This window comes from Phyllobates terribilis, unplaced genomic scaffold (assembly GCF_046119375.1).
Source record: "Phyllobates terribilis strain yellow unplaced genomic scaffold, ASM4611937v1 Scaffold_8__6_contigs__length_399053987, whole genome shotgun sequence".
Classification (NCBI taxonomy): domain Eukaryota; kingdom Metazoa; phylum Chordata; class Amphibia; order Anura; family Dendrobatidae; genus Phyllobates; species Phyllobates terribilis.
The window spans coordinates 22,064,476-22,087,157 of NW_027362768.1; the positions used below are offsets into that span (position 1 = coordinate 22,064,476).

The following is a 22,682-nucleotide window of genomic DNA, read 5'->3' on the forward strand; positions in this document are numbered from 1 at the left end:
TGTAAAACACAATAAGGCCTCATTTATTAAAAAATAAAAAAAAAGTCAAAAGGAAAGTCAAAAAGTCTGGAAGAATGAATGCTGCAACATTGTGATATGTGCGGAATATGCAAAATCATAACTGACGGTATAGAAGGAGGCCACCGACATGCGGAGGCCTGTAACGCTATTGTTTCAGTCAAAATGGCAACATCCACATCGGTAACCCAATAAATCCCCATCACCAATGTGACACAACTTCCATATATACTGGAAACCACTACACAAATGTGAACAGGACCGTATGTGACAATGTGAACCAGATTCTATATTTCACCACAGCTCACAATATTTTGGGAAGTATTAAAAAAACTTCTGTTCATGAAAGCAGGAACGAGATGAGGAATATAGGCCAGACCCAACGTGTGTGCATAGGGGAAGTAGTAGAAAAAGCCACAATTAAGACTAAATTAAACAGTGCACACTAATACTGAAAGCTGTAAATGGTGAGTGTGCGTGACACAAAACACGAGTTACAAGAAAACACAAGGAGAACATGGACTCACTGAAAACAGCAGAAACAAGAGTCCTAAGGAGGCCTCCACATGACATGCCATAATGTCTGACAAATCCTGAGCGACAGCGGGCGCTGCTACACGACTAGCAGTGCAGACCAGAGGCATTGTCACACTGCCGGCCTGTATGGAGTGCGCTACTATACTGCTACACGACTAGCAGTGCAGACCAGAGGCATTGTCACACTGCCGGCCTGTATGGAGTGCGCTACTATACTGCTACACGACTAGCAGTGCAGACCAGAGGCATTGTCACACCGCCGGCCTGTACGGAGTGCACTTCCATGCTGCTACACGACTAGCAGTGCAGACCAGAGGCATTGTCACACCGCCGGCCTGTACGGAGTGCACTTCTATGCTGCTACACGACTAACAGTGCAGACCAGAGGCATTGTCACACAGCCGGCCTGTACGGAGTGCGCTTCTATGCTGTTACACGACTAACAGTGCAGACCAGAGGCATTGTGGCACCGCCGGCCTGTACCGAGTGCACTCCTATACTGCTACACGACTAACAGTGCAGACCAGAGGCATTGTCACGCAGCCGGCCTGTACGGAGTGCGCTCCTATACTGCTACACGACTAACAGTGCAGACCAGAGGCATTGTCACACCGCCAGCCTGTACGGAGTGCGCTCCTATACTGCTACACGACTAACAGTGCAGACCAGAGGCATTGTCACACAGCCGGCCTGTACGGAGTGCGCTCCTATACTGCTACACGACTAACAGTGCAGACCAGAGGCATTGTCACACCGCCAGGCTGTACGGAGTGAACTCCTATACTGCTACACGACTAACAGTGCAGACCAGAGGCATTGTCACACAGCCGGCCTGTACGGAGTGCGCTCCTATGCTGCTACACGACTAACAGTGCAGACCAGAGGCATTGTCACGCAGTCGGCCTGTACGGAGTGCACTCCTATACTGCTACACGACTAACAGTGCAGACCAGAGGCATTGTCACACCGCCAGCCTGTACGGAGTGCGCTCCTATACTGCTACACGACTAACAGTGCAGACCAGAGGCATTGTCACACAGACGGCCTGTACGGAGTGCGCTCCTATGCTGCTACACGACTAACAGTGCAGACCAGAGGCATTGTGGCACCGCCGGCCTGTACAGAGTGCGCTCCTATACTGCTACACGACTAACAGTGCAGACCAGAGGCATTGTGGCACTGCCGGCCTGTACGGAGTGCGCTCCTATACTGCTACACGACTAACAGTGCAGACCAGAGGCATTGTCACACAGCCGGCCTGTACGGAGTGCGCTCCTATACTGCTACACGACTAAGTGCAGACCAGAGGCATTGCCACACGGCCGGCCTGTACAGAGTGCGCTCCAATACTGCTACACGACTAACAGTGCAGACCAGAGGCATTGTGGCACTGCCGGCCTGTACGGAGTGCGCTCCTATACTGCTACACGACTAACAGTGCAGACCAGAGGCATTGTCACACCGCCGGCCTGTACGGAGTGAGCTCCTATACTGCTACACGACTAACAGAGCAGACCAGAGGCATTGTCACACCGCCGGCCTGTACGGAGTGTGCTCCTATACTGCTACACGACTAGCAGTGCAGACCAGAGGCATTGTCACACCACCAGCCTGTACGGAGTGCGCTCCTATACTGCTACACGACTAGCAGTGCAGACCAGAGGCATTGTGGCACCGCCGGCCTGTATGGAGTGCGTTCCTATACTGCTACATGATACAGCTTTGCCACTGCAGCATCAGAAATGTTAGGGTATGTGCACACGATCAGTAATCGCTGCGGATTAGACGCAGCGCACTTGCAAACCGCAGCGTTCTACATTACAAGCAAAGTGGATGGGATTTCAAGAAATCCTATGCCCACTATGCGTCTCTGTGCACCTGCGGATCACCCGTGGACACGGACATGTGGCGCGTCTTTCCAGACCGCAGCATGTCAATTTCTCTTGTGGAGTCCCTAGTCTCCGCAAGAGAAATTATATACAGTGTAATTTATAGGATGCGGTGAATCCGCATAGTTCAATGAACATATGCGGATTCCCCTGCGTGCAGCACTTTGGATGCAACATAAAGTATACTGCGTTCAAAGCGCTGCCAATACTGACTGTGTGCACACACCCTAAGGCTATGCTCCCATGATGAGCTTTTGATGCTGCAGAATTTCGGCACCCATTATGTAAATTAGGTTACCTGCGGCATTATTGCATTTTTGTGTATATTTTTTTACCATGTGTTTTTATCACGTTTTTGACTGTGTTTTTGTCTCTTTTTGGTGTGTCATGCTTTAAATAAAGCTGCTTTGTTTTTGACACTTCTTGGTATTTGGCTTTGACAAAACTTTATTGATATGCTTAGGTGTGGATTACATGCGTTTTTGATGCGTTTCCGCTGCGGAAACGCACATGTATTTTTAGTGTGTTTTTTACCTGCATATGTTCCACATCTAATGTAAGTCTATGGAAAAATCCAGACAGAAAACAGCGTAGCACAATAGAAATGGACATGTTGTGGATGTGAGACCCCCAGGGCAGTTTATGCTGAGTAAAATTGAAGCACAGTGGCAGGAGATCTCTATAAATCCCATCCTCTTCGCTGGAACTGTAAGACGCTGCGTTTTTGACACAGCAAAATATTCAGCATCAAAAACTCACCAAAGGCTCATAGTGGGAACGTGGCCTAATGGGACTGAAGGCAGCCGGGACCAGGAGATCACAGCGCTCTCCCACGATCCTGGGCGGCCTCAGTGCAGCGATTATAAGCACTGAGCGTGTGTGGCCACCGCTGCTAAACCACAGAAGGCTATTCCTCCTAGCCATGGGCTGGAAACAATAAGAGTAACAGAGCTAGCTGGAGACTGGGGTATATTGTAATACACAGTGATTTCTACAACTCTCCCCATCTAAAAAGATTAGAACAACGCTTTAAAAGGAGGGTCGGTGACACTTCCGAGAGCTGTGTGCTATGCTTTATATCTGACTCTGGCATTGGTGGCAATGCATCTTCTCACACGTCGTAAAGACATGTCAAAAGATGTGTGGCGACGAATGGGATGTGAATTCAACGGAAAAATCACCATTTGGATTTTAGTGTAAATCTGAAGCAAAATCCATGGCAAAATGTGCACAATTCTCTGCACTGAATATGTGGATGAAAAGTCTGCATCATATCTATCCTGTGTGTGAACATGCCCTAAATGTGAGATTGTGGATCACAGCACTGAGCATAAAAGACTACTACACTCACCATCCACCTACAACTTGAATGTAAAAAAAAAAAAAAAAAGCATTCTCATCAGCTCAAAAGAAATCATACAGTCAACTGCTTGTACATTGTGATAGGATAAGGAAAACCTACAAGAAGCAAAATGAACATAGACCCTGCTGTAAATAAATAAAAAGCAAGTGCATTTAAATAATATAGGGTTTTTAGTTACATTGTTTTTGATCAAAAATAGTATAAAAGCCATCCCACCACAACAAGGTGAACCCGTTTGGGAAAGTCCTACACAGTCTAATATTAAAAACCTTACCATGTGTCAAAGTTGACCTCTTTGTGAATAAGGGCTGAAAAAAGGACCGGGTCCCAAACTGTGGACATCAGCCAAGGGAAGCTTTTTAAATGTAATTTCCAGCTCTAGGAAGAGAGGCCACACCCAGGTTTGCACAAAATTCAAAAAATACAAAGAAAAAACACAAAATTTGAGCTTGATTTAAGTTGGTATACATGCAGCACATAAATGCAAGTTTCACATTGGCCATGAATCAGAAAAACCTACAAGAAGCAAAATGAACATAAACCCTGCTGTAAATGAATGCACTTGCTTTTTATTTATTTACAGCAGGGTTTATGTTCATTTTGCTTCTTGTAGGTTTTTCTGATTCATGCCCATTGTCTATGGAGGGACCGACCAGCTCACAGCATCTAGTCTATGGAGGGATCGACCCGCTCACAGCATCTAGTCTATGGAGGGATCGACCCGCTCACAGCATCCAGTCTATGGAGGGACCGACCAGCTCACAGCATCTGATCTATGGAGGGACCAACCACCTCACAGCAATCAGTCTATGGAGGGACCGACCAGCTCACAGCATCCAGTCTATGGAGGGACCGACCAGCTCACAGCATCCAGTCTATGGAGGGACCGACCACCTCACAGCATCCAGTCTATGGAGGGACCGACCAGCTCACAGCATCCAGTCTATGGAGGGACCAACCACCTCACAGCATCCAGTCTATGGAGGGACCAACCACCTCACAGCAATCAGTCTATGGAGGGACCGACCAGCTCACAGCATCCAGTCTATGGAGGGACCAACCACCTCACAGCAATCAGTCTATGGAGGGACCGACCACCTCACAGCATCTGATCTATGGTGGGACCAACCACCTCACAGCATCTGATCTATGGAGGGACTGACCACCTCACAGCAATCAGTCTATGGAGGGACCGACCACCTCACAGCATCCAGTCTATGGAGGGACCGACCACCTCACAGCATCCAGTCTATGGAGGGACCGACCAGCTCACAGCATCCAGTCTATGGAGGGACCGACCAGCTCACAGCATCCAGACTATGGAGGGACCGACCACCTCACAGCATCTGATCTATGGTGGGACCAACCAGCTCACAGCATCTGATCTATGGAGGGACCTACCACCTCACAGCAATCAGTCTATGGAGGGACCGACCACCTCACAGCATACAGTCTATGGAGGGACCGACCACCTCACAGCATACAGTCTATGGAGGGACCGACCAGCTCACAGCATCTAGTCTATGGAGGGACCTACCACCTCACAGCATCTGATCTATGGTGGGACCAACCAGCTCACAGCATCTGATCTATGGAGGGACCTACCACCTCACAGCAATCAGTCTATGGAGGGACCGACCACCTCACAGCATCCAGTCTATGGAGGGACCGACCACCTCACAGCATCCAGTCTATGGAGGGACCGACCACCTCACAGCATCCAGTCTATGGAGGGACCGACCAGCTCACAGCATCCAGTCTATGGAGGGACCGACCAGCTCGCAGCATCCAGTCTATGGAGGGACCGACCAGCTCACAGCATCCAGTCTATGGAGGGATCGACCAGCTCACAGCATCCAGTCTATGGAGGGATCGACCAGCTCACAGCATCCAGCCTATGAAGGGACCGACCAGCTCACAGCATCCAGTCTATGGAGGGACCGACCAGCTCACAGCATCCAGTCTATGGAGGGACCGACCAGCTCACAGCATCTGATCTATGGAGGGACCGACCACCTCACAGTATTCAGTCTATGGAGGGACCGACCACCTCACAGCATTCAGTCTATGGAGGGACCGACCAGCTCACAGCATCCAGTCTATGGAGGGACCGACCAGCTCACAGCATCCAGTCTATGGAGGGACCGACCAGCTCACAGCATCCAGTCTATGGAGGGACCGACCAGCTCACAGCATCCAGTCTATGGAGGGACCGACCAGCTCACAGCATCCAGTCTATGGAGGGACCGACCAGCTCACAGCATCTGATCTATGGAGGGACCGACCACCTCACAGCATTCAGTCTATGGAGGGACCGACCAGCTCACAGCATTCAGTCTATGGAGGGACCGACCAGCTCACAGCATTCAGTCTATGGAGGGACCGACCAGCTCACAGCATCCAGTCTATGGAGGGACCGACCAGCTCACAGCATCCAGTCTATGGAGGGACCGACCAGCTCACAGCATTTAGTCTATGGAGGGACCGACCACCTCACAGCATCTGATCTATGGTGGGACTGACCTCCACACAGCATCCAGTCTATGGAGGGACCGACCAGCTCACAGCATCCAGTCTATGGAGGGACCGACCACCTCACAGCATCCAGTCTATGGAGGGACCGACCACCTCACAGCACCCAGTCTATGGAGGGACCGACCACCTCACAGCATCCAGTCTATGGAGGGATCGACCACCTCACAGCATCCAGTCTATGGAGGCATCGACCACCTCACAGCAACCAGTCTATGGAGGGACCGACCAGCTCACAGCATCTGATCTATGGAGGGACCGACCAGCTCACAGCATCTGATCTATGGTGGGACCAACCATCTCACAGCATCTGATCTATGGTGGGACCAACCACCTCACAGCAATCAGTCTATGGAGGGACCGACCACCTCACAGAATCCAGTCTATGGAGGGACCGACCACCTCACAGCATCCAGTCTATGGAGGGACCGACCACCTCACAGCATCCAGTCTATGGAGGGACCGACCACCTCACAGCATCCAGTCTATGGAGGGACCGACCACCTCACAGCATCCAGTCTATGGAGGGATCGACCACCTCACAGCATCCAGTCTATGGAGGGACCGACCACCTCACAGCATCCAGTCTATGGAGGGACCGACCAGCTCACAGCATCCAGTCTATGGAGGGACCGACCAGCTCACAGCATCCAGTCTATGGAGGGACCGACCAGCTCACAGCATTCAGTCTATGGAGGGACCGACCAGCTCACAGCATTCAGTCTATGGAGGGACCGACCAGCTCACAGCATCCAGTCTATGGAGGGACCGACCAGCTCACAGCATTTAGTCTATGGAGGGACCGACCACCTCACAGCATCTGATCTATGGTGGGACCGACCTCCACACAGCATCCAGTCTATGGAGGGACCGACCACCTCACAGCATCCAGTCTATGGAGGGATCGACCACCTCACAGCATCCAGTCTATGGAGGGACCGACCACCTCACAGCATCCAGTCTATGGAGGGACCGACCACCTCACAGCATCCAGTCTATGGAGGGACCGACCAGCTCACAGCATCCAGTCTATGGAGGGACCGACCAGCTCACAGCATCCAGTCTATGGAGGGACCGACCAGCTCACAGCATCCAGTCTATGGAGGGACCGACCAGCTCGCAGCATCCAGTCTATGGAGGGACCGACCAGCTCACAGCATCCAGTCTATGGAGGGATCGACCAGCTCACAGCATCCAGTCTATGGAGGGATCGACCAGCTCACAGCATCCAGCCTATGAAGGGACCGACCAGCTCACAGCATCCAGTCTATGGAGGGACCGACCAGCTCACAGCATCCAGTCTATGGAGGGACCGACCAGCTCACAGCATCCAGCCTATGAAGGGACCGACCAGCTCACAGCATCCAGTCTATGGAGGGATCGACCAGCTCACAGCATCCAGCCTATGAAGGGACCGACCAGCTCACAGCATCCAGTCTATGGAGGGACCGACCAGCTCACAGCATCCAGTCTATGGAGGGACCGACCAGCTCACAGCATCCAGTCTATGGAGGGACCGACCAGCTCACAGCATCTGATCTATGGAGGGACCGACCAGCTCACAGCATTCAGTCTATGGAGGGACCGACCACCTCACAGCATTCAGTCTATGGAGGGACCGACCAGCTCACAGCATCCAGTCTATGGAGGGGCCGACCAGCTCACAGCATCCAGTCTATGGAGGGACCGACCAGCTCACAGCATCCAGTCTATGGAGGGACCGACCAGCTCACAGCATCCAGTCTATGGAGGGACCGACCAGCTCACAGCATCCAGTCTATGGAGGGACCGACCAGCTCACAGCATTCAGTCTATGGAGGGACCGACCAGCTCACAGCATTCAGTCTATGGAGGGACCGACCAGCTCACAGCATTCAGTCTATGGAGGGACCGACCAGCTCACAGCATCCAGTCTATGGAGGGACCGACCAGCTCACAGCATCCAGTCTATGGAGGGACCGACCAGCTCACAGCATCCAGTCTATGGAGGGACCGACCAGCTCACAGCATCCAGTCTATGGAGGGACCGACCAGCTCACAGCATTTAGTCTATGGAGGGACCGACCACCTCACAGCATCTGATCTATGGTGGGACTGACCTCCACACAGCATCCAGTCTATGGAGGGACCGACCACCTCACAGCATCCAGTCTATGGAGGGACCGACCACCTCACAGCATCCAGTCTATGGAGGGACCGACCACCTCACAGCATCCAGTCTATGGAAGGACCGACCACCTCACAGCATCCAGTCTATGGAGGGACCGACCACCTCACAGCATCCAGTCTATGGAGGGACCGACCACCTCACAGCATCCAGTCTATGGAGGGACCGACCACCTCACAGCATCCAGTCTATGGAGGGACCGACCACCTCACAGCATCCAGTCTATGGAGGGACCGACCACCTCACAGCATCCAGTCTATGGAGGGACCGACCACCTCACAGCATCCAGTCTATGGAGGGACCGACCACCTCACAGCATCCAGACTATGGAGGGACCGACCACCTCACAGCATCCAGTCTATGGAGGGACCGACCACCTCACAGCATCCAGTCTATGGAAGGACCGACCACCTCACATCATCTGATCTACGGAGGGACCGACCACCTCACAACATCTAATCTATGGAGGGACCGACCATCTCACAGCATCTAATCTATGGAGGGACATCATAGAATCCAGTCTTTGGAGGGACTGAACACCTCACAGCATCCGATCTATGGTGGGACATCATAGCATCCAGTCTGTGGAGGCACCGACCACCTCACCGCATCCGATCTAGGGAGCACCATGCAGACCCATGCATACTATATTAGGCAAGTGGTTTCAATGATCTAATTGGTGTATATTACCAATATTCCACAAATCTGATCAGCAAGCGACTGCTTAGGATAGGTCCGCACCATTTTCTATAGCTGGTCATACACCAGATAGCTGTCGGGTGACCTGTCGTTCGGCTGACAGCTGCTGTACACAGGAGCACTTGGTCTGTTCTCTATGAGAGAAATGCTACAAGAATTATCGGGAAGTGGCCTATGTCCTGGCCAAACCAAAGGATTGATGATTGGATTCCAAAGGCCCAATCCTTACATCCCCCGAGGGACAGTCAGAAGGCAGCCAGGCACATTACGTGGTGTCCGATCCTGTTGAAATCAGCAGGTTCAGACAACAATTATCCAATGTGAATCTGGGCGTTAAAATCAGCTTCTCTCGGGAGACACCATGTTGGCCCCCGCTAGTGTCCACGGTACAGAGCATTTCACTGTCGAAAATAATCACCATGTGACGTATACAACGTGGCCCTCACTACATGTGTGCAATACATCTACATGATCTGTGTGTACACCGCCCCCCGGACCACCGAGCCCCCCAGACCAAAGGACTGATAGAAAGTATAGCAATAGAAAAATAATGAGAAATAATAAATGATAGATATTAGATAAATGTATACAGTCCAATATTAGAGATAGATGATAGACGATAGCTATAGATAGACAATAGATAGATGATAGCTATAGATAGATAGATGATTGATAGATATATGCGATAGATAGATAGATATATGATAAATATGAGATATTTAGATAGATGATAGCTATAGATAGATAATAGATAAATAGATGATAGCTATTGATAGATATATGATATAGATAGATGATAGATAGATAGATGATAGATAAATAGATGATAGCTATAGATAGATGATTGATAGATATATGAGATAGATAGATGATAAATAATCGGGGACAGAGGTAATGGCAGCCGCTTGTACATATGTCTCGGCTCCTGTTGCTCTCACCTGGTCCTGGAGTCCATGCTCAGCTCATGTCAGTGGCAGTCACAGCTCGGTGGGTCTCTGACATGTCTGTCACTCTGTGCCAGCTCTGCCCATGCCCAGCCCTGGCTCTGCAGTCTGCTGTGTATGTACCTGAGCCCCTATGTGTGCACTAGTGTCCCTTCCATTACATGTGTGTGGCCTCTGTGTGCTGCATGTCTCTGCTCTGTCTCTCTGGCTGTCACTGTCCCAGGCTGTCTCTGTGAATCATCCTGTGTGACTGTCCCCGACCGTCTCTCTCTCTGCGATCACTGCTGTCTATGTGTCCACAGCTGTCCCTGCCGTGTGTGACCAGGAAGTTACCAGAGGAGCCTCCGCTGACGTCACGTGTGGGGGAGGGGAGCTGGTGGGGAGAGCAGTGCGGAGACCGCAAGAGGAGAGGAGAGAGAGGAGAGCTGTAAGGAGACAGAGCAAAGAGGAGAGCAGAGACAGGAGAGGAGATAGCAAGAGCAGTGAGGAGACGGCAAGAGGAGAAGAGACAGAGCAAAGAGGAGAGCAGAGACAGGAGAGGAGACAGCAAGAGCAGTGAGGAGACGGCAAGAGGAGAAGAGACACAGCAAAGAGGAGAGCAGAGACAGGAGAGGAGATAGCAAGAGCAGTGAGGAGACGGCAAGAGGAGAAGAGACAGCAAAGAGGAGAGCAGAGACAGGAGAGGAGACGGCAAGAGGAGAAGAGACAGAGCAAAGAGGAGAGCAGAGACAGGAGAGGAGATAGCAAGAGCAGTGAGGAGACGGCAAGAGGAGAAGAGACAGAGCAAAGAGGAGAGCAGAGACAGGAGAGGAGATAGCAAGAGCAGTGAGGAGACGGCAAGAGGAGAAGAGACAGAGCAAAGAGGAGAGCAGAGACAGGAGAGGAGATAGCAAGAGCAGTGAGGAGACGGCAAGAGGAGAAGAGACAGAGCAAAGAGGAGAGCAGAGACAGGAGAGGAGATAGCAAGAGCAGTGAGGAGACGGCAAGAGGAGAAGAGACAGAGCAAAGAGGAGAGCAGAGACAGGAGAGGAGACAGCAAGAGCAGTGAGGAGACGGCAAGAGGAGAAGAGACAGAGCAAAGAGGAGAGCAGAGACAGGAGAGGAGACAGCAAGAGCAGTGAGGAGACGGCAAGAGGAGAAGAGACAGAGCAAAGAGGAGAGCAGAGACAGGAGAGGAGACAGCAAGAGCAGTGAGGAGACGGCAAGAGGAGAAGAGACACAGCAAAGAGGAGAGCAGAGACAGGAGAGGAGACAGCAAGAGCAGTGAGGAGACGGCAAGAGGAGAAGAGACACAGCAAAGAGGAGAGCAGAGACAGGAGAGGAGACAGCAAGAGCAGTGAGGAGACGGCAAGAGGAGAAGAGACACAGCAAAGAGGAGAGCAGAGACAGGAGAGGAGACAGCAAGAGCAGTGAGGAGACGGCAAGAGGAGAAGAGACACAGCAAAGAGGAGAGCAGAGACAGGAGAGGAGACAGCAAGAGCAGTGAGGAGACGGCAAGAGGAGAAGAGACAGAGCAAAGAGGAGAGCAGAGACAGGAGAGGAAATAGCAAGAGCAGTGAGGAGACGGCAAGAGGAGAAGAGACAGAGCAAAGAGGAGAGCAGAGACAGGAGAGGAGACGGCAAGAGGAGAAGAGACAGAGCAAAGAGGAGAGCAGAGACAGGAGAGGAGATAGCAAGAGCAGTGAGGAGACGGCAAGAGGAGAAGAGACAGAGCAAAGAGGAGAGCAGAGACAGGAGAGGAGATAGCAAGAGCAGTGAGGAGAAGGCAAGAGGAGAAGAGGCAGAGCAAAGAGGAGAGCAGAGACAGGAGAGGAGATAGCAAGAGCAGTGAGGAGACGGCAAGAGGAGAAGAGACAGAGCAAAGAGGAGAGCAGAGACAGGAGAGGAGATAGCAAGAGCAGTGAGGAGACGGCAAGAGGAGAAGAGACAGAGCAAAGAGGAGAGCAGAGACAGGAGAGGAGATAGCAAGAGCAGTGAGGAGACGGCAAGAGGAGAAGAGACAGAGCAAAGAGGAGAGCAGAGACAGGAGAGGAGACAGCAAGAGCAGTGAGGAGACGGCAAGAGGAGAAGAGACAGAGCAAAGAGGAGAGCAGAGACAGGAGAGGAGACAGCAAGAGCAGTGAGGAGACGGCAAGAGGAGAAGAGACAGAGCAAAGAGGAGAGCAGAGACAGGAGAGGAGACAGCAAGAGCAGTGAGGAGACGGCAAGAGGAGAAGAGACAGAGCAAAGAGGAGAGCAGAGACAGGAGAGGAGACAGCAAGAGCAGTGAGGAGACGGCAAGAGGAGAAGAGACACAGCAAAGAGGAGAGCAGAGACAGGAGAGGAGACAGCAAGAGCAGTGAGGAGACGGCAAGAGGAGAAGAGACAGAGCAAAGAGGAGAGCAGAGACAGGAGAGGAGACAGCAAGAGCAGTGAGGAGACGGCAAGAGGAGAAGAGACAGAGCAAAGAGGAGAGCAGAGACAGGAGAGGAGACAGCAAGAGCAGTGAGGAGACGGCAAGAGGAGAAGAGACAGAGCAAAGAGGAGAGCAGAGACAGGAGAGGAGACAGCAAGAGCAGTGAGGAGACGACAAGAGGAGAAGAGACAGAGCAAAGAGGAGAGCAGAGACAGGAGAGGAGACAGCAAGAGCAGTGAGGAGACGGCAAGAGGAGAAGAGACAGAGCAAAGAGGAGAGCAGAGACAGGAGAGGAGACAGCAAGAGCAGTGAGGAGACGGCAAGAGGAGAAGAGACAGAGCAAAGAGGAGAGCAGAGACAGGAGAGGAGACAGCAAGAGCAGTGAGGAGACGGCAAGAGGAGAAGAGACAGAGCAAAGAGGAGAGCAGAGACAGGAGAGGAGACAGCAAGAGCAGTGAGGAGACGGCAAGAGGAGAAGAGACACAGCAAAGAGGAGAGCAGAGACAGGAGAGGAGACAGCAAGAGCAGTGAGGAGACGGCAAGAGGAGAAGAGACACAGCAAAGAGGAGAGCAGAGACAGGAGAGGAGACAGCAAGAGCAGTGAGGAGACGGCAAGAGGAGAAGAGACAGAGCAAAGAGGAGAGCAGAGACAGGAGAGGAAATAGCAAGAGCAGTGAGGAGACGGCAAGAGGAGAAGAGACAGAGCAAAGAGGAAAGCAGAGACAGGAGAGGAGACGGCAAGAGGAGAAGAGACAGAGCAAAGAGGAGAGCAGAGACAGGAGAGGAGATAGCAAGAGCAGTGAGGAGACGGCAAGAGGAGAAGAGACAGAGCAAAGAGGAGAGCAGAGACAGGAGAGGAGATAGCAAGAGCAGTGAGGAGACGGCAAGAGGAGAAGAGACAGAGCAAAGAGGAGAGCAGAGACAGGAGAGGAGATAGCAAGAGCAGTGAGGAGACGGCAAGAGGAGAAGAGACAGAGCAAAGAGGAGAGCAGAGACAGGAGAGGAGACAGCAAGAGCAGTGAGGAGACGGCAAGAGGAGAAGAGACAGAGCAAAGAGGAGAGCAGAGACAGGAGAGGAGATAGCAAGAGCAGTGAGGAGACGGCAAGAGGAGAAGAGACAGAGCAAAGAGGAGAGCAGAGACAGGAGAGGAGACAGTAAGAGCAGTGAGGAGACGGCAAGAGGAGAAGAGACAGAGCAAAGAGGAGAGCAGAGACAGGAGAGGAGACAGCAAGAGCAGTGAGGAGACGGCAAGAGGAGAAGAGACAGAGCAAAGAGGAGAGCAGAGACAGGAGAGGAGACAGCAAGAGCAGTGAGGAGACGGCAAGAGGAGAAGAGACAGAGCAAAGAGGAGAGCAGAGACAGGAGAGGAGACAGCAAGAGCAGTGAGGAGATGGCAAGAGGAGAAGAGACAGCAAAGAGGAGAGCAGAGACAGGAGAGGAGACAGCAAGAGCAGTGAGGAGACGGCAAGAGGAGAAGAGACAGAGCAAAGAGGAGAGCAGAGACAGGAGAGGAGACAGCAAGAGCAGTGAGGAGACGGCAAGAGGAGAAGAGACAGAGCAAAGAGGAGAGCAGAGACAGGAGAGGAGACAGCAAGAGCAGTGAGGAGACGGCAAGAGGAGAAGAGACAGAGCAAAGAGGAGAGCAGAGACAGGAGAGGAGACAGCAAGAGCAGTGAGGAGACGGCAAGAGGAGAAGAGACAGAGCAAAGAGGAGAGCAGAGACAGGAGAGGAGACAGCAAGAGCAGTGAGGAGACGGCAAGAGGAGAAGAGACAGAGCAAAGAGGAGAGCAGAGACAGGAGAGGAGACAGCAAGAGCAGTGAGGAGACGGCAAGAGGAGAAGAGACAGAGCAAAGAGGAGAGCAGAGACAGGAGAGGAGACAGCAAGAGCAGTGAGGAGACGACAAGAGGAGAAGAGACAGAGCAAAGAGGAGAGCAGAGACAGGAGAGGAGACAGCAAGAGCAGTGAGGAGACGGCAAGAGGAGAAGAGACAGAGCAAAGAGGAGAGCAGAGACAGGAGAGGAGACAGCAAGAGCAGTGAGGAGACGGCAAGAGGAGAAGAGACAGAGCAAAGAGGAGAGCAGAGACAGGAGAGGAGACAGCAAGAGCAGTGAGGAGACGGCAAGAGGAGAAGAGACAGAGCAAAGAGGAGAGCAGAGACAGGAGAGGAGACAGCAAGAGCAGTGAGGAGACGGCAAGAGGAGAAGAGACACAGCAAAGAGGAGAGCAGAGACAGGAGAGGAGACAGCAAGAGCAGTGAGGAGACGGCAAGAGGAGAAGAGACACAGCAAAGAGGAGAGCAGAGACAGGAGAGGAGACAGCAAGAGCAGTGAGGAGACGGCAAGAGGAGAAGAGACACAGCAAAGAGGAGAGCAGAGACAGGAGAGGAGACAGCAAGAGCAGTGAGGAGACGGCAAGAGGAGAAGAGACAGAGCAAAGAGGAGAGCAGAGACAGGAGAGGAAATAGCAAGAGCAGTGAGGAGACGGCAAGAGGAGAAGAGACAGAGCAAAGAGGAGAGCAGAGACAGGAGAGGAGACGGCAAGAGGAGAAGAGACAGAGCAAAGAGGAGAGCAGAGACAGGAGAGGAGATAGCAAGAGCAGTGGGGAGACAGTAGTGAGGAGACAGAGCAAAGAGGAGAGCAGGGAGAGGAGAGGAGACAGGAGAACAGTGAGAAGACGGCAAGATGAGAGGATACAGAGGAGAGCAGAGACTGAGGAGAGCAGTGAGGAGACCAGACAGCGCAAGAGGAGAGGGGACAGAGGAGAGCAGTGACAGGAGAGGAGACAGAGCAAAGGGTTAGTAGAGAGGAGAGGAGCAAGAGGAAAGCAGAGAGTAAACTCCAAAAGAGGCGCAAGAGGAAATGATGGCAGAGAGAAGACAGAGCAAGGAGAGAGGAAAGAATAGACAGAGCGAGAAGAAAACAAAGAGGAGACACAGCGAGAGGAAAGCAGAGAGTAGACAGAGGAAGCAGAGAGGAGACACAGCAGAGGAGAGTAGAGAGAAAACAGCAAGAGGAGGTGAAGAGACAGAGCGAGAGGAAAGAAGAGACAGCGCAAGAGGAGAGGAAAGAAGAGAGCGCAAGAGGAGAGGAAAGAAGAGAGCACAAGAGGAGAGGAAAGAAGAGAGAGCAAGAGGAAAGCAGAGAGGAGACAGAGCAAGAGGAAAGCAGAGAGGAGACAGAGCAAGAGGAAAGCAGAGAGGAGACAGAGCAAGAGGAAAGCAGAGAGGAGACAGAGCAAGAGGAAGCAGAGAGGAGACAGAGGAAATGATAGCAGAGAGGAGCAAGAGGAAGCAGAGAGGAGACACAGCAGAGGAGAGTAGAGAGAAAACAGCAAGAGGAGGTGAAGAGACAGAGCGAGAGGAAAGAAGAGAGCGCAAGAGGAGAGGAAAGAAGAGAGCACAAGAGGAGAGGAAAGAAGAGAGAGCAAGATGAAAGCAGAGAGGAGACAGAGCAAGAGGAAAGCAGAGAGGAGACAGAGCAAGAGGAAAGCAGAGAGGAGACAGAGCAAGAGGAAAGCAGAGAGGAGACAGATCAAGAGGAAAGCAGAGAGGAGACAGAGCAAGAGGAAGCAGAGAGGAGACAGCAAGAGGAGAGCAGAAAGGAAACAGAGTAGTGAGAGGACAGTAGTGAGGAGACAGGGCAAGAGGAGAGCAGAAAGGAGTAAGAGGAGAGGATAGCAAAGGACAGTAGGTAGAAGACAGCAAGAGGAGAGCAGTGAGCCGGGTAGAACTTGAGTTCTTAGACATAACAGGCCGGTAAAGACGTCAGGACACTCATCAGCACTATGCAATTGCATCAGGGAAATGACAGACTTCTCAGGCCTAATTCATATCACGTTTTTGCGCTGTCAGTGAACATGTTTTTGTGCCGACCTCAACAATGTGGACACTGCCAAAAATGAGGTCAAACAGAGCACAAAGTGACTTTGCTTCATTAAAGTCATTGGCCCTGTCGGCGTACATGCCCGAGTCCAGGTTTTCAGGGCTTCAGACTGACGTGTGTCTAAAGTGTGATGTGAACATAGCCTTAGGTGCTGCAGTCACTATTGACAATGTAAATAAACATGGTGAGTGAGAAAGGCTCTAGCCGCCCTTTGAAAACAGATCCAGCGGCCAAATGGTAGAAAGAATATATATGTATTAATCATTCAATATGTACAGCGCGTATTAAAGAGAATCTGTCACCAAGTTTTGCTATGTAATCAGAGAGCACCATGATGTAGGGACAGAGACCCTGATTCCTGCGCTGTGTCACTTACCGAACTGCTTGCTGTCATTTTGATACAATCCGTTTTCTCTGCTGCTGATCCAGCAGTGCTCAGAATGCTGATCTGTGTATAACCCTGCCGACACCACAGATTGGCAGATTCCTGTGTACACTGTGCATTGATAGAGAGTTGCTAATCAGTGGTGGGGGCGGGTTATACAGAGCAGTTTTGACCAGGAAGCACTAGGCCAGTTGTCCTTTAGTGATAATCTCCTGCTGATAAAACACTGATATTGAAACAGCAACAGCTGGAATCAGGGGCTCAGCCCATACATCTCTCTGTTCTCAGATTACATAACAAAAGTCTGCTGACCTATTCCTTTTAAAATATGCAACTATTCACCACCTTGGTCATCATCACATAAAAATATGAATGAACCAAACCTTTGCCCTAAATATCAGAATGCAATAAAAGAGCAGATATCAGTTGAGTAGTTTAGTCAAAAAATCCATAAATATCTTCCATATGAATCACAAATGACTAGCCAAAGATCACACAAAAGAGTTTTTTGCGAAAAACAAATGTGTATGAAGTTTGAATACAAATCTAAGCAAAAAGAGAATAAAGGCAATAGCAACAGAAATCATTGGATCCATATAGACGTGTGACCTATAGGGCAACCCAAAGGGAATGAAAAATAAGGACAAAGGCTTCAGCCCCACGTGATAAGCCCACAACTATGGTTTCCTCGGGGATACTGGCATGTTCACTGTAAGTATTTATATTAGTCATGATGAATTATAGTTAAGCTGCACATAATTACATAATTATTGTATTTACCTGTCATTGGCATGTGGACAGAATCGTCGATAAGTTGTATATAACGATTAGGAGGAGAGAGCAAATAGCAGCTATTCGGCGAACGCCACTTTTTCTTGCATATTCCTAAATAATCTAGAACTATTGTGCAGTATTTATTGACAAACAGTCTAAGGGATAAAAGGTTAATAGACATGATCAGAGCTATCCTGATAATAACTGCTACAGTGAGTTGTCGGCTGTATATTACAGCTGGCATCTGATCCTAATGTAGCACAGCTTCAGCAACAATCTCTTTAATGGCTCATGCACACGACCGACTATTTCGGACAAGTGCTATCCATGGTAGCATCCATTTTATGGGGCAGCACATATGTCAGATTTATCTTTGGACCTAGTAGCCCGAGGAAAAAATTGGGGGCATGTCCAATTTTGATTTGAGTGCCAGATCAGAATAGGCAATGCACGTCTCAGATGGAGAAAAAATGGTCATGTGACCCTTACAATAAAACTTGGCATGTACAATAATGGTTGAGTAGCCTAGCTCCACCATAGCGAGTGCCACACTAGTTAGCAGCTCTCTGTTCAGGATGGTAGAGGAGGTCCATAGTGGGGGGCTCCCATGTGTGACATCCACATGTTCCAGTAACGCGTATGACAGGAGTTGTGGCATTGACCATCTTTACCCAGCGGCAGGGTGTACACAGCTTTCTAGCTTTGCATTCCAGCAATTCAAGACCCGGAGCTAAGGCTCAATTTTCTTTCCTTTATTTTTTCTTACTGAATGAGGTTACAACGGAATACTCTGTGCTGTCAGGATCTATATTATGTGCTGTGGCCCTGGGGGTGACACCTTTTATCCCTGTAGTGTGATAAGTAGTTATTCTCTATGGTTTTCTAAAAATCATTTGTTCTATTGAGAACCCCCTCATTTCTTCCATATACTACCAGAATAACTGCCTTCACAAGTGGCAGATACTCAGTTAAGGCCTTGATCATACAGCAGTTTTAGCCAAAGCCAAGAGTGGATCCTGAAGAGAGGAAAAACATAAACGAATGACTAATATCTTTCCTCCTTTTGGATCCTATACAGTTTGTTGCTCCAAATTGCAATAAATCTGCTACAAGTTAATATATCCTCATTGTAATACTAAGCATGTAATTTTGCTGAGATGTGCTAACATGATTTGCTGCCTCTTGCTTTTGTTTTTCTTGTTTTACTTTTATAAATGTAATTTTTTATTTGGTTGAACGTATTGATCTCTGTGACATATAAAAGAGTGGTCCCTAATCTTTACCTTCTATTTATTATTCACCTTATTTATAGTGCATATTGTGATAGCATTTTCCACAGCAGTCAGGTCAAGTCAGATTGAAAAAAAAACAGCAAAGGCCTCATTTAGACATCCATTTTTTTCCTTCCTCCATTGTTTTTGAAACAAAAGATGCTTCAGGAAAATGGTAGAGTTTTTCCTGAATCATCTTTTTTGTCATCCTTTTAGTAATTTTTGCAGCAAGTTTTCCATTGGCGTCTATTTTTTTCTTTTCAATTAACATACTGTATAAAATAGAGGTCAAGTTGAAGACGTCTTAAGAATAGTCAGGGCACCTCTTGTAGTCGTTTCACCTCTTTCAAAGCATTAATTGGTTAAAATAAATGTTAAAAACCTAAATATATACACAGCAAGTAGTTTTGACAATGCTGTGCATATGTTCATTATTTTTTCTGTACATTTTTTACCACTTTTTTAAGCGGGTACCACATATGTAAAAAACAGACATCTGAAAGGGACCTTATCTGTTTGTGGATGAGCATACATTAAGTTCCATGTTTTGTCTGAGCAATATAAGGTATGTACACATATGTCCAGAACTTACGAGTTACTGCGGTATGTTCCTGATTCGTGTCATCGGAAATGACACTTCCATATAATTAATGCAAATACAAAAACTTCCTGCATGCATAAGATGCCTAAAATAAATCATGACTTAATCAAAGGTTAATGGTAGGATTAGCAATTGAATTTGGCACACCCTTATTATTTCTAGCATTATCAATCAGTTCCAAGCTTAAATCAAGCTTCGAGGCGTAGTTTTCAGATATTATTTTGCACCAACCCGTATCTTCAGGATATTCAGGATTCTAACATGATTAGGGCTCACTCACACTTGCATATAAAACAAAACTTAACCATGGGAATTCTATCATATTGAATAGGCAATCTTTAAAGTCCTTTTCTTCTTTTTTTGTTTCTCTTCCAATAGAGATTTCCCATTAGCTATCTGTAACCTAATGTTAAAATCCACACCACACCATGCTAGACCGTGCGCATGCGCATCTTTCTCTATCCTCGTAGGTTTCCGGGAGCGCTCAGATCTGACCGCATGTCTTTCACCTTAGGAGAGGAGCAAATGCGTCTTGCGCCGATAAGGTCCGGTAGGTGTTTCATCTCCCATTTTCTCTGAGCTCTTTGATAGGCAGACATGCTATTTAAAAAGACGTCCTCTCCTCACCCTGACATGTTTCCGGATGAAGCAAGCGGGCGAAACGCGCGTCGGGATGAAGTGGGACAGCGTCCTGTTCTGGGTCCTGGATATTTCCTACTTTGGTTCTTTTCTTCTGCACCATCTTCATCAGGTATACAGCTTTTACTCCAGACTTTTCTCTTGGTATTTCTAACTGTCACTATGGCTTTCATTAGTGTTTGGGCATTATTTATTTGGATCTGAACCTAAGGTTAATTTTTGACCCATTATAAGATCTTATACTGCACTTGCTATATTATAGACAACCACTAATCATATATACTGTATTGAGGAACTTGTATAAGGGAGTTTTCTATAAATGTTACCTTTACTATAATTGCATTCCTGGCCAGTAGCTGATCCCTCGTACTTGGAACTCTGTTTTTTAGCCATATATAATTTTTAATATTGTGTTTCTTATTTTTATTGATTGATGAAATAAAATTGATTATTTTGCGTATAAAACAGCCAAGAGCAATTCAATAAAAAATTGGATTGCACTTGGACCAATGTTATGCAGTGACGCCGTGCAGATCTGCGTATTTTTTTCTCAGCTGTATTTGACATGATAAAAAGAAAATGAAGAAAACGCTTTACAAATAAGGCCAGTATTATTAAAAATCAGTCAATTTTCTTAGAAAAATAAATACAAGACATAAAAAAACACATAAAAAACAAGTGACCCAGCGACTCAAGTAGCAGTAACATTACTCACTGAGTGCAGTGTGAGCCGGATTCAGGAAAAGTTGTTGAAGTTGTTGGAAGCGCTGGACTATGGCGGACCTCCTGCGTGGGAACTTTTTTTTATTATAAATTGGTGAACGAGGGACAGGGTCTTGTTTTGTTTCTCTCTTTTTATGGTTTTCAGGTTTCCATTTGTGGGCTACGTTGGATTCCCTGGACTGAATTGGACCTACGTGGGATTTAAAAAAAAAAAAATTGGCGCACCAGGGAAAGTGTGGGGGAGTGTTTATTTTAAAAAGTATTTTTTGTGTGTGTGTGTGGTTTTTTATTACTGGGTTAGTAATGGGGGTGTCATTTTTAGGCTGGGAAGGGCCCAATGTTCATGTTGTTGCCTCCTGCTGTGCATTGGTGCCACAGATCCTAGAGGGGTGCATGGACGGATTCCTCCACAAGAGGCCCTCACAGCATACTCACACCTCCTCCTTCCACCTCAGACCACCAGAGGGAGCACGTTAGGGATATAAATAGGGAAGGTGGAGCTAGGCAGTTCAGTCTAGAGTAAGTCTGAAGTCTGTAAGGAGTTCAGTTACAGTCTAAGTCTGGAAACTACAGTCTAAGTCTACAGTCTGCTGCAGCCAGAGAGGTTGTTAGCCCAGCCCAGACTCAGGAGCTCAGGTTAGTGAGCCTAAGGCGTGCCGATGCCATAAGAGCAGTGAAGAGTAGCGAGGCCTACTGCCAGTGTGAAGCCTAGTCAGGGCCCTGAGCGGCCGAAGGCAAGTGGAGTAAGCGAGCTACATAGGGGGCAGAGGAGCTTAGCCAGCTCACCCCAAGACCATATACCGGACACCGGGTCCGTGTCTGCAAGGATCTCTAGGACCAGCAGAAACAACCGGAACCCCTGGCGAACTACATGTCCCAGGAATACCAAAAGCTGACTGTAATACCAAGGTCAGAAGTCACTGAGGCCCAAGAGACCAGGGAGTGTGAACTCCAACAGAAGGCCCTACCACCAGGTCAGCCGGTGCAAGACAGAGACCAATTTAGGCCTAGCTCCAGGCTGGTCATAAACTTATCAGGAAAAGGCAAGAAACAGGAGGTCCCACACCCGCTCACTGGGGAGAGTCCTGAAATGCACCCTTCACCCTACAGTGCCCTGGATCGTGCCTGAAACACCACCAGTAAAGGTACTGAAGTGAACTGTTGTGAGTGTGCCTATTCTTCTTCTGACCCGGCTGGGTCCCCTCTGTTCTGCATTCCTTTTCCTACGCTGCCCTGAGGCCCCGCTCCACCTGTGGGGAGCCGCACCAACTAAGCTGCCTGACCACTGGCCTCAGAGATCTGTAGCAGCGCTGGTGATCCTCACCAGACACCACGGGTGGCGTCACTAACTTTTCCTATCCCATACACCTTTCCCCCATTATCCCTTCCTTGCTTTTTAAGAGCGACCCCAGGGTACGGGCCCGGGAGCCGGCCATCGCGGCATCCCCCAAAACCAAACAACAAGGCCCGGGCGCCGAGTCGTCCCCATCCCCTGGGCGCGTCATCTCTTCCTGGCGTCACGAACAGGATTCCGTGCCCACTGCAACGACGGAGTGTTGTGCCCGTTGCCACTGGGTACTGTGCGCCTTTAATCAAAAACTGTGTATTTAACTGTGGCGAAGATTGCCGCCATTGTTGTGCCGCCGAGCGGGAAGAAGGGCGTAACCGCGGGAAACTGAGAGGCGTACCTGCTAAAGCGCGCGAAGCCCCAGACACGCCCCACGCCTCGACGTCAAACCAGGAAGCGCCAGGTCCTGGAAGGAGCGCCGGTGAGCGCTCTGACGTAGGACGCAAGCGATGCAAGGTCCTGAAGAAGACTGTCACCTGCGGAGCTGCGGCCTACCGGAAGAAAAGAAAAG

General features: G+C 49.5%; 1 protein-coding gene across 5 annotated transcripts in view; it reads right to left on the bottom strand.

The window, feature by feature from the left end:
* Window positions 1-10,532, bottom strand: part of DENND1B (DENN domain containing 1B) — a 252,584-nt gene extending 242,052 nt beyond the window's left edge. For 3 of the 5 annotated variants that reach the window (XM_073642870.1, XM_073642868.1, XM_073642867.1), the window contains exon 1: window positions 10,144-10,530. In XM_073642870.1, the coding sequence (XP_073498971.1) occupies window positions 10,144-10,160 (17 nt within the window). In that variant the 5' untranslated portion in view covers window positions 10,161-10,530. Of the gene's footprint in view, window positions 1-10,143 lie in introns of all 5 variants that reach the window. The other 2 variants (XM_073642869.1, XM_073642871.1) reach the window with 2 other exon arrangements.
* Between the last annotated feature and the right edge of the window lie 12,150 nt (window positions 10,533-22,682).